This window comes from Thermobia domestica, chromosome 17 (genome assembly GCF_964235325.1).
Source record: "Thermobia domestica chromosome 17, izTheDome1.hap1.1, whole genome shotgun sequence".
Classification (NCBI taxonomy): Eukaryota; Metazoa; Arthropoda; class Insecta; order Zygentoma; family Lepismatidae; genus Thermobia; species Thermobia domestica.
Genome location: NC_137470.1, coordinates 74,586,783 through 74,600,164, shown reverse-complemented (window position 1 = coordinate 74,600,164; position 13,382 = coordinate 74,586,783). Strand labels below are relative to the sequence as shown.

Here is a 13,382-nt window from a genome sequence, read left to right as displayed (position 1 = left end):
CTCAGAAGGGCAAGCCATAAGTTAGGTGATAAAGTCATACAACGAACACTTTTATAATACACTACACAATACTAATAATACTACACAACCATATCGCTCTCCTGAAATTCTCGTGTGTATGTTTAAAAATCTACTGTTGTGCCACGCCAACCAGTCTATATTTTTTGTTGTATCTTCGAAGTGAAAGATATTCATTATTACATTTGTTGATGATTAGACTCCAGTGAGTCAGAAACTACAATTAATAAAGAGTTTGTTTTGTCTAGTATTCCTGCGATTAGAAGGGCCTTATCTAAAAGATATTTCATTTGTATATGAGAAAATAGTGAAGTTTACTTTCTAAAAATAAAATAAATATTTTCAATGTGAAGCTAACATTAAGTTTTGAAGATGAGCTAAACAGGAGAATTTGTTACCATTTACATCAGTTTTCAGACAGTTCACTATACTCTGAAATGGGAAAATGTCAAACTTGGAAACATTTTACTAAAGAGACTTCGACAGAAAGTGCAACATGTAAATATTACAAAGTTAAAATAAAGAACAAAGGTAGCACAAACGTGTTATGGAAAAATTTAAAAGCACAGCAACCTACTATATTGGTGAATCCGAAAAAAGTTTTGACGAATTTTAGATATTCAATTTTATCATCACTATTTCAGATGTAGGTTTGGATACGAATCAAGATCTGAGATTCGAATTTCGGATCCAGATCCGAGATCCGGGCCAGATCCGGATCTCATTGGGTCCGGGATACCAGGATCCGAAAATTTTTGTCCATCCCTAGTTTGCTTGCAAAAGGTCTTAAAAATTTTCTTCTTAATTATGTTGTATGTACCTAGGTTCTACTTAAAAATCCAATCGATTGCAGAAATCAGCTTCTCGCGATGTATTACCGTTTTCGTCATTTCGAAGGATAAAGGATTTATTCAGTAGCATCTACGTATCCTTATAACAAGAAAATTTGCTAAGAGGATGCGTTTCCTAGGCGTTTGGGAAATTGTCGGATACAAAAGTTAATTAATTAGCGACTTTCTAAATTGTGCCCCTTCCTGAAGAAACAAAGAAGGAAATGAATCGTAAAATCAGAAACTGTAAACCAAGAACAGAGGAAAATAAGTTCAGTTGATTTTCAGTTTAACATCCCGTTGAGCAGCGAGATTATGAGAGACGTGAACCTATTAACGTGGAATCCGAACCACATGAGTTCCCACCGGGAATCGAACCAGGATCTCTCGCGCGCTAACCGCTAACACACCGTACGCTAACCACTTAGCCACGAAGGAGCTCTAAGAATGGGGGAAAAGTTTAAAAAAAATAAACTAAATCATCCACTGGAATTCGAAAAAGGTTCAGAAATATTGAACCTTAACACAAAAAACAACTTCACATGCAAGGATATCGAAACAACTAGAGAGTTACCTTTCATTTGTATCAACAGTGAAGGAACTCCTTAACAACTCCACCCTTTTCTGGGAGGAGATGTCGAAAAGCGGTATGTTTTTTTTTTTTCTTTTTTTTTCAACTAGAACGAAGTTTTCTGCATTTGTCAACATTGCATTAAGTAACAAAATAAAAGCTGGATATTTCAAACAGCAAAAAGCGAGGTGTGTTGGGAGTGCTTCACTACGTGTACACTTTCCCTTTGGAGTGCGTTGTTGCCAAACTGACTATTTTAATTCACACACACAATTATATTTCGGAGTGGTGTACCTTAGTCCTATAAATTGCCAATTTATATTTTTTGATAATTTCCAAATTTACGGCGGCAAGTCAATACACCGTTACCAAATTTTAAAGGGGTTGACCATGGTATCCTTGTGCTAACAAAGAGAGAGAACGAAAGTACCATCTATAGGACCATATGTCACGATAAGACCTCATCTTAGAAAAGGAATTATGACAAAAAAACTTCTAAATTAATACTTTCATACTACTCGACATACATCGACTCGACCAGGACTCGTAGCAGCTCGAAGAAAGGTCGAGAAAAGGGATAAATATATCAATCTATTGGACAAATATTTGTTTGTTATAATAGCAATTGAATCAAGTGGTTCATAGGGCAAAGATGGATTTAACTGTATGAATGATGTTGGCCAAAGCATATCGTTAAAATCGGGAGATACCCGAGCAAGAGCATGTCTAATACAACGAATTAGTATAGCCATTCAGCGGGGGAATGTGTCAGCTATCTTGGGAACAATGCCAACGGAAAAGAACTAGAAGACATCTTCCTCTTGTAGGCAATTTATGAGCTATTCGAGATAAAATTTTCAATTAACACAATTAACGTGTACATTATTATTATTATTATTATTATTATTATTATTATTATTATTAATAATAATAATAATAATAATAATAATAATAATAATAATAATAATAATAATACGAAGATCATGAAGAAGAAGACTGTTAATAAATATAAATTTGAATGAAGCCGTCGGTTATAATAATATTTTCATTGTTAAATTTTAAATGTAATAATGTCTTCTATAGGACATTTTAACAATCAAATTATCCAAAACAACGAGGTGGACCTCCCAACACTTTTACTCATACCCGTGGTACACAGACCTTCCACCATTTTTCTATTTCTGACAATTTCTGAATTTGAGAGAGTGGGCCAATACTAACTAAATAACTAACTCACTCTAAGGCCTATGGAACCCGGAGGTTCAATGCCGCGTTCAAAAAAGCTCTCCACTGACTTCTATCCTTAGCTAACTGCATCCAGTTTCTACTTTGTATTCCAATCTCTGCGAGATCCATCTTAATATTGTCCTCACATCTGCGCCTAGGTCTTCCTAATGGTAGTTTTCCGATTGGTCTTCCAGCCAAGACTTTGAAAGCGTTTCTACTTTCTTCCATTCTAGCTACATGACCTGCCCATCTAAGCCTCCTAGACTTGACGACCCTAACAATGTTGGGTAAACCGTATAAATTATGTAGTTCCTCGTTATGAAGTTTCCGCCATTCCCCATTCCCGTTCCTCTTGGGTACGAATATTCGTCTCAGGATCTTGTTCTCAAATACTTTCAGTCTATGTTCTTCCCTCAGAGTAAGGTGGGCCAATACTTCTCTGCCGAAAATTGTGCAAGTGAGCAAAGCTACACATCTCAAAAGCATCCCTGACCTAGGATCCCTACATTTTTTGCTGACTAGGCGTCCTATATATACAGGTACTTGTCTCGTGGTATCATTTTCCGCAGGTATCTTGCGCTTCTCCCCTTTTATCTCGGAAAGTCAATAGCAGAGTGATGTTTGTAGTTTTCTTCTGTTCTAGGCTTAAGTTTTCACAACAAAATTTTCGAAACTAATGCTGCACCGTGTAGTATTAATAGTTCCCATTTTATTTGCCCCACATTTCCATTACTATTTTGAGCTGTTTGTGCTGCTCTCAGACGGAGTTAGAAGCGGTGATTTGACATCTTACCTCCTTAGATCTGGGAATACAACGAAAGCACAAATATTGCCTATGGTGTATCTACCCAGAAAGATTAGAAAATAAGCTTTCAAATTATATTTAACACAGTGTATAGGCAGCGTGTTTTATGACCACAGTCATGAGTCAAAATACCCGAAATAATGCATTGATTTTCCAACAATAACAATTTCCTAATCGCCCAGGGGCGCTTGGGGCGAAAACAGACCTACCTAAAAGGCTCTACCGCATTCGATCATGGCAGAACGTGTCATTCCTGTGTTAAAATCACCACATTTTGTGAAAATACTGTAAAATGAATTACTCCAGTAACTTTCTTTTGTAAAATGTGAACACTAAGCTTTGCTATTATTAATCTGCAATAAAACGATTAATACTACAATTAACCGTACGAGGGGTATCAAAAAGTTAGTGCAATTACCTAGAGGGTGAGGAACTGTGAACCTCCTCGGACATGCATTTTATAGTTACGTCCTTGTATGTTAACCATGCAAATTCTGGACTCGTTAGAATCCTTTTTTTTTTTTTCCTGATAAATCGCTGAAGGTGCGACGACTGATAAGCTTGAGGTAAGGAGCGTCATTAAGTTCCTCTATCTTCAGAGGAAATCAGCCAAGTAGATCCACGAAGAGATGAAAAAAAGTCTATGAGGACGAAAGCCCATCCTATGAAATGGTATCAAAGTGGAAACGGCAATTCCAAACGGGAGACACAACCACCGCGGATGCCTCTAGATCTGGAAGACCTGATAATGCGGCCTTGACGGAGAAAGTTATGAAGATCATAATGGAAGACACGAGGATAACCACTGAAAATGTTATATGTGCAATAGGCATGAGTTACGAGTCTGCCTGGAATATAATTTACAACCAGCTGCATTTTCAGAAAGTGTCAACACGCTGGATGCCACTACTCTCCACACCTTTCCAAAAGAGGTCACGAGGACGCTGCAAGAGAGATGTTGCATCGCTGTAAGATAGATGAAGAAGACTTTTTCGGCAGATGAGCGACAATGAATGAAAGCTGGATTTATCTTCATGACCCAGAAACAAAGGAAATGGGCAAACAATGGAAACACCCCTCCTCCCCGTCCCTAAAAAAAGGCACGAGTGCAGAAATCCGCCGCCAAGATGATGTTTTCGTTTTCTGAGACTGTGAAGGTGTCACCATGATAGATCACCTACTACAGGGGCAAATTATTACTAACACCTATTATTCCCATCTCTTGACTAAGTTACGAGAGGAACTGAAGAAGAAACGTCGTAGATTGTTCATAAAAGGAGTGCTGCTGTAGGCAGACAATGCTCATGGATCCACGCTGAAGGCAGTGGAATTGGATATGAAATGTTACCCCACCTCCATACTTACTGTACGTAGCACCAGTGACTTCTCTCACTTTCCAGAACTGAAGCGTCCACTCAGAAGACGTCATTTTGACGGTAGGGATGACATCATTTCTGAAGCTCAACTGTGAGTTCAAAGCCAAACTGCAGACTTTTACAAATGGGCTTACGGAAAGTGAAGAACCACTGGCACAAATGTTTCGCTAGGCACGGTGACTACGCTGGAAAGGACTAATAGCATCATGATGTCACAGTTCTCCAGAGTGGATTTCTTCTAGGTGACTACACCAACTTTCTGATACCTTATCGTACATCAAATCATAAAGAAAGAATTTAACGTAAGGAAACAACTTAGGTTTTTTGCATACCGTTAATTTGTTCCACTATACATATGATCTCTTTCAGCCAGCTGGAATCAAAAAGTGTGATAACAGGAATCCAATAACAGTTCGGAGTAACTATGGATATGCTTCATAACACAATGTGTCTGTCTAATGCAAATTTCTTGTATCATTGCATATCTTTTTTACAATCTCAGTGCAGACATCAGCAGCACAAGAAGTAGGAGTTAAGCTTAACATACAAAGCAATACAAGCGAGTTCTACCCAAAGGGTCATACAGCTATAAGAGCAATATGTTCGCAGCACGTACCAGGAACACTGTAAATGTTTAAGGTTCCTTATAACCTCATTCAAGAAATGTCAAACATCCCATTAACGACTAGGCATTTCACCTTAACCCACTGACTTATGACGTAGGTAGTATCTTTGTAATTTACAATATCAAACCTACCAACAAATCTGGAAAAGAATATGACTACTTGCAAAAACAATTATACAGATCTCAATGTTCACTCGGATGTGTATAAAATGCCAGTGTAATAAAACATACACAGGAGTGACCAAATACAACATGCAGAACGGAGGGAGAGAACATACTAGATTCAGAAAAGCACATGCCATAAATCTAGAATGCCTAGATAACTGTGTAACACCAACATTTTGTAAGCCCTCTTCTCTGATCTATTGGCTATCACTCGCGCGTTTAGTGCAAATGGTCCCGAGTTCGATGCCCATTGGATAAGCATTGAAGTTTGAACGCATTATGTTGATACAGATTCCACCTGAAACTAAGTCCAAGTCTCATATAGTCTCCGAGCTGCAAAAGGACGCAAAACCTCAAGAAACAACATTTTGTAAGTTGATACTGGTGCCTTCTATGCAGCTGAGTCATCAAATTTTTTTGAGAGGTCAAAGGTCAAGGTCCCTGGCCCGGGATCAATGACCTAGAGGTACATAGAACCACCCATTCCATATCTTGGCAGCGGTACCTTGGCCCACTTCCTAAATTTTGGCAGTGGTACGTATGATCATCCTTATTAAATTTTGGAAATTGCCAAATTTAAAAATTCGAAATAGAACCAAGGTATGCACCTCTGTAAGTTTTCGGGGTCCATCTTGTTCCCTTTCATGGGTAAAAAAATTGCCAATATGTAAATTTCGGAGGTTTTTGACCTAATTTATCCTCTTGGATGAGTGTCTTATTACCTTATATGGTTATATGGTGTGTACCAGGGTCTATTTATTCCCTTTCATAAGGCATGGGTACGTTGGCCCACCCCTTAAATGTTGGGAATTGCCAAATTTAAAATTTGTGTGGTCCATCTCTTCCCTTTCACGGTTAAAAAATTGCCAAAAATTAGTACGACCACGTGTTTATCATGAGGTTGGTATTGACCCAATTTATTCCCTTTGATGAGCTCTTATTACTTTATGTGATTATATGGATGTGTACAGAAGTTCATTCCCTTTTGTAAGGCATGGGTACTTTGGTGCACCCCTTTTAAAAACTGTGAGGGGTACCTAGGACCACCCATTAAATATCGAAATTGACAAAAAAAGAAATTAGGTAAATATTCTCTAGGATTCATTGTATATTTCATTGGCCTGATTATCCCCTCTTATGGGTAAACAATTACCAAAAATTCAAACCGATGAGGCTTTACTGCAACATATGAATGATTATATGGTTAGGTACAGCGTATATTCTCTTTTTTATCTTAGGTTTTAGGACTTAGGTATCATATCATCGTAGGACTTACGTATTTTCATAGGACTTATTAAATTTTGAGAAGGATACACCCTTAAATTTGGGAATTATGATAAAACAAAATTTAGTAAATGTTCTACAGTGCGTCCCACTAGCTTTCGAACCCAAAAAAAAAACGTTATAATTTCGGAACAAATGTACATAAGAAAATGAAATTCACAATACACGTACCTTGTTTCATGCTAAACACGAGAAAGGGTTGAACAGAAGCGCACACGTCAAAACAAAGACGATAGGTGGCGCCAGGGGAAGTGCTGCTTGGCGTGGTGCGCGTGCGTTAGTGTGACTCGAGTCGCTGCATCGCGAGGATGGCTCTGTACACCGTACAGGAACGCGTGTTCATTGTTAAAAAAATATTGGATATCGGGATCGTATCAGACCATTCAACGTGAATTTTGCCGTGAATTTGGATGCCGTAAAGGACCATCGAAATCACCAGTACATCATTTGGTGAACAAGTTCGAAACAACAGGAACGTTGCTTACGGGACATGGAGGCGCGTCCACGAATATCCGAGAAGACAGTACAGAATGCGCGGCAACGTCTTTTGCAGTCCCCTAAGAAGAGCCTGCGTCGATTATCACAAAAGGTAGGGATGTCAAAGTCAACTGTGCAAAGAGCCGCCAAAAGAGCCAAGCTGTTTCCATATCGCGTTACAGTCGTCCAGGATTGGGAAAAGCGCGTGATGTATTGTCGTTGGTTGCAAGCTTTGTTGCACGACAATCCAGGAATCCTAGACTATACTTGGTTCACAGATGAAGCTTGGTTCCATCTCTCCGGTTATGTGAACTAGCAGAATACTCGGGTGTGTGCCGCCGAAAATCCGCATGTATACCATGAGAGTCCACTTCATCCCTTGAAGGTGGGAGTTTGGTGTGCAATTTCCCGACAGCGTATCATTGGACCCATTTTCTTTGAAGATACAGTAAACACACAAGTTTACTTGCACATCTTCAGTGAATTTGTGAATCAGCTGGACGATCATTAACTGCGTCGCGGTTATTTGCAACAAGACGGAGCTACATTCCATACTTTCAACGAGGCCATGGCAGAAATTGAGTCCTTTTTTGGTGACAGGATAATCTCCAAAGGATTGTGGCCGCCAAGATCCCCGGATTTGACACCACCTGATTTCTTCTTATTGGGTTTACTCAAAAGTTGTGTCTACAGAAACAACCCACGATCACTGCAAAAGTTGCGAAACAACATTGAGAATGCGATTCATGAGATCGCACCGGAGACTCTACATCGGACTTTTCACAATATGGAACGCCGTGTACAAACATGTCTTGACGTCCAGGGAGGACACTTTCAGCACCTGCTGTGACGGTCATGTATTCAGCATGAAACAAGGTACGTGTATTGTGAATTTCATTTTCCTATGTATATTTGTTCGGAAATTATAACTTTTTTTCGGGTTCGAAAGCTAGTGGGACGCACTGTAGTATGAGGTGAGAAGATTAAATGTTGTGCTTAACGTTCAACTAAAATAGATTGTAACAATGTCTCATTGTCTTTCATCGAGAGAAGTACATTTGACATCCTTAAAAATTGGATTTCTCAAAAATAAATTTTGAAAAACACGTAATTGGTTTTAGGTCTCTGGTAAATTTGGATAATGCAACTTGTGTCCGTCCAACGGTATAAAATTACTAAAAGTCAAAATTTTAAGGGTTTTGATTTTAATTTTGCACTTTGAACTTTAGTCACAACTCATAATCTACAGTCATCGATGTAAAGTTAACGTTAGTGAATTCTGATTGGTTATTCTTTCACAATTTCACATTTTTTAGGCACTTGAACCTGATAGGTAATCTATTGATGTAACAAATTTTACTTATTGAACACTAGGACGACTGATAGTCTGTTAAAATCTAAAAACATCATACTTGATATGTAATTATTAAAAACGATTGCTATGCAAGAACACTTTCAACTTTAGTCAGAACTCACAGTTTAAGGTGTTCAGCTCTGGAGCATGGGGTCCTGGGTTCGATCACAGCTCGCACCAAGTGAACTTTATGGTGAACAAACGCCTTGTGCTTGAATTTTCTCGGGGTTCTCCCGTTTCTTCCCACTTTCTTCATTTCACCATTTCAATCATTTCTTATCACCGTATCTTTTATCCTAGTCATCTTATTCGTATGACGTAAAACTTAAAAGATTTCATTTCATTTCACAGTTTGTCATTATTCATGGTGAAATCTGATTGGTTTATCACTGGAAAGTTATTCTTGATGCAATCCGATTGCCTGATCGCTTTCAAAAGTTTGCTGCATATATTTTTAAAAAGTTTGCCTAACATTTTTCGATCACCTTTAATTTAAATTTTTATTTTGAAAACGTGTAATTTTAAAGAATCTTGGTTTGAGAAGTTCTAGTTGGTTTTAAATTTTCAGTTTAAATTTAAAAAAAAAATAGTTTGAAAATTTTGGAAATGAAATTAAATCATTAAGTTTTACGTCTCACGGTTATGCTGGCTAGATTTTTTTCAGATGACACATTTTGAAAGTAAAAATTAAAAATTATACAGTGATCAAAAATTTTAAGCGAAAGTGTTGAAACTTTTTAAAGCAATATACGAAGGAAAAATTTGAAACTGATCAGCCAATCAAATGGCATCAAGAATAATTTCACTTTTCACAGTTAACTGTCAAAGCTTATCCGGTTTCTAACTATTCGATTAACAAATAAACGGCTTCCAATTCTTTGACCACGTTTATATGTGCGTGCAAAAAACCTTCAAACTAAAATTTTCAAACTAAAAATTTTAACCAAAATTTTCGAACTTTCCAAACCAAGATTTTTTTGAAATTACACATTTTCAAAGTGAAAATTTAAATTACAGTGATCGAAAAATGTTAAGCAAAACTTTTAAAATACATGCAGCAAACTCTTGAAAGTGATCAGCCAATCAGATTGCACCATGAATAATGAACTTAAACTGTGGGCTATGACTGAAGTTCAAAGTGTTGTTGCATATCAATCAATCCTAATAATTACATATTAAGTATCATATTTTTAATTTAAAAGAAAAAATAATAAGTGTGAAATTTAAAGATTAAACAATCATATTTCACTGAAGTTAACCTCCCAGCAATGACTTTAGACTAAGTTGTGACTAAAGTTCAAAGTGCGAAATCTACCTGAAAAAACTTCAAATTTTGTTTTTTACTAATTTTATACCGCTGAAAGGACACAAGTTGCAACATCCAAATTTACCAGAGACCTAAAAACAATTACATGTTTTTTACAATTTATTTCTGACAATTGCAATTTTTAAGGACGAGTCAATTGTATTTCTCTCAATGAAAGACAATGAGACTTTGTTACAATCTATTTTAGTGAACGTTAAATAAAATATTCAAATTTCGCACCTCATACTAGAACATTTACCAAATTTCCAAATTTAAGGGTGTATCCTCCTAAAAATTTAAGGAGTCCTATGCAAAAGGGAATAGACACTGTATCTAACCATATAATCATATGTTGCAGAAAGATAAATTAGGTCAATAACCTCCAAATTTTGAATTTTTGGTAATTGTTTATTTATAGGAGGGGATAATCAGGACCAATGAAATGTACAGTGAATAGCAGAAAACACCTACCTAATTTCATTTTTTTTTTTTTTTTTTGACAATTCCCAGATTTAAGGGATGGTCCTAAGTACTCCTCCCAAAATTTAAGAGGGGAGCATCAATGTATCCATCCATATTTTATAAAATAAAATGTACCCATATAGTAACTCATTTCACCATATATGATACTACGGCTTTACCAAAAAACAAAAAAAAAAAAAAAAAAAAAAAAAAAAAAAAAAAATTAATAACCGACTACGTGACAAACGCGTGACCTTACTAATATTTGGCAATTATTTACCCAGAAAAGAAAATAAGCTGAATCACGCAAATTTACAGTGGAACCTACCAAATTTTGCTTTTGGCAATTCAATGTACTTCTCCCAAAATTTAAGAAAGTTCTGCCAATGTACCCATGTCTTATGAAAGGTAATGAACCCTGTACTCGTTCATATAATCATTTAATGTAATAAAACCTCATCATAGGAGATAAATTAGGTCAATAACAGACCTCATAGCACACACGCGGTCGTACTAATTTTTGGCAATTTTCTAACTATCAAAGTAAACGAGATGGACCACTCACATTTATAATGGTAAATATTAAAATCCTATACTACTGTACCAAATTTTAAATTTGACAGCTTCCAAATTCTAACGGGTGGGCCAATGTACCCTTCCCAAATTTCAAGAAGAGAACACCAATGTGCCCATACCTTATGAAAGGGAATAAGCTCATCAAAAGGAATAAATTGGGTCAATAACCGAACTCATGGCAAACATATGGTCGTACTAATTTTTGGCAATTTTCTAACCATGAAATGGAACGAGATGGACCACCCAAATTTATAATGGTATATATTAAGATCCTATGCTACAATACAAATTTTTTGGTTTTTGGCATTTTCCAAATTTAAGAGGTGGTCCTACGTAACTTTGACCTCTCAAAACTTTTTGCTGACTCAGCTGCATATACGGGCACAAGTACTACTAAATGGGTTAAATGGATTTAATTTGAATTTCGTTTTTCAGTACTGAGGTTTTATGAGCTGCTTAAACTCCCAATTAGGGCTCGGTTTTGCATCAGACTTAAGTCTCTCCCTAAGATAGTTAACTATTTATTTCTTTTTCCCCCACTGTGTTATGCATGTAACAAATTCATTTTCTTATTTTTCTCATTTTCAACTTCGGATAACTTTTATTTACGTTAATTAGATTGCTTTGAATCGAAACACTCTCTACAAAGAAAATCTGGAAACCAAAAGAGATAACTATCATACACTCTGAATATAGTGCCTTTCAGCGCTTTGATAACTACAATACACGATATGACTTCTTACTGATATGAGCTGTACCTTTGTTCATGTAAGGTTGCCTGAATTTCTCTCAACCTAACCAAGGAACGTGCTGTCTTCAAGTCGGCAGAAACTTTGGTGCAGTGCAGGCTTCCCATGGTGTGCGCTTCTTCACTTAGTTTCTGTGCCTACAACGAAATAAGTTTCATTAGTTATTATTTCATAAAGTGAAAATAAATTAATTTACCTCATTTCGTATGATCTTGATCCGACTAAAGTATGTTGAGATATAGCTCCATGATTTCTTACATATACTTGCCACTGAATGAATAATTGTACATGATTATTTTGTCTGTCGATCAGATAAATTAAGTTGTACTTACATTTACGAATTTAGTCTCCACCCCCCCGAAATAAATTTTTGTTAGTTTTTCGCATTCCATGTACAACAATAATCCTTACCATTTCTAACAATTTCATTCAATTTTCACTGTCTTATGCTCTTTGTTCAAAAATAATACTGTGTTTGTCAAATTTTATTCCGTGTAAGAACGGAGTTTTTTTTTTTTTTTTTTAATTTATTTCTTGCATCCATCTATACTGTTTCTTTTCCTTAGTTGTTACCTTCTTTCGTTCCTCCTATGATATTTTCGACCGCTGTTAGTTGTGATTCACGTCGGCCGTCGTCAGTAACACTAAAACTAAGAGGATCTGATAAGCGAAACTGGTGTTCCACACCAACCTGGACGGATATCAACGGGACTTTAGTTATTATAGCAAAGGAATATTTTCATCGTTTACTTATAAAGAAAAGTAAATGTTTGAATTAAAGAAAATCAAGTGGGGGGAAAGTACCCCGGGAAATTAGGTATGCCAGGAGGATGCTTCCTTTTTCTTCTATGAACAGAATAAAAGGTTAGAGATTCACAACTAAATTTTTGTGAGTATCATATTACATAAGATTGACCAGTTTGCAATTCTTGTCATTAAAACTGCAATCAGTATATTTCAACTTCACCTTGTCTCAACGTTTTCTATCTGGTAAAAGTGTACACAGATAAAACTGAATATTTCCATTTTTTTCTAAAATAAAATCAGTTAAGTTGAAATGAGATTACAAATATGCAGGAGAGACATTTCTGAATTACCTGGGGGAAGGAAGAGTAAGATTCTACTAGTATGATAGTGGCCAATCGATTAAAACATATTTAATTATACTCAGGTGGGCAATTGCGCCCCCTGCTTCCCCAATGACGCCCTTGTGTGTTTGGGTTTTAAAGAGTGAAAAGAAAAAGTACGTGTGTGCATAACCTCTTACGAAACAAATTCTTAAATACACCACTGTGTACTTATATAATTTCAAAAATTAATAAACATGGAATGTTCCTTTACAAATTTAATGTATCATACAATTGAGAAATAAGTAATACTTCAATCTTTTCTGTTTACAAACTCTACAAAGGTGGTAAAACATCAAGGAGAAATATATTTCGTCGAAATCTCCAAAGAATAAGAACAATTCAATGATCATTGGTCATAAAACCTCTGCTTTTCAATTTGGAACCGACAGAACAGTCACTAAGAGTTTTTCATAGCTGTGACTCGAAA

At 36.3% G+C, this 13,382-nt stretch overlaps 1 protein-coding gene across 1 annotated transcript in view; it reads right to left on the bottom strand.

The window, feature by feature from the left end:
• The window catches only part of wcy (WW domain-containing adapter protein with coiled-coil wacky), a 153,836-nt gene that overhangs the window by 2,626 nt on the left and 137,828 nt on the right, over positions 1-13,382 (bottom strand). Inside the window, exon 9 of the mRNA XM_081743479.1 lies at positions 11,835-11,962. Coding sequence (XP_081599605.1) covers positions 11,835-11,962 — 128 coding nt within the window. The remainder of the gene's footprint in view (positions 1-11,834; positions 11,963-13,382) is intronic.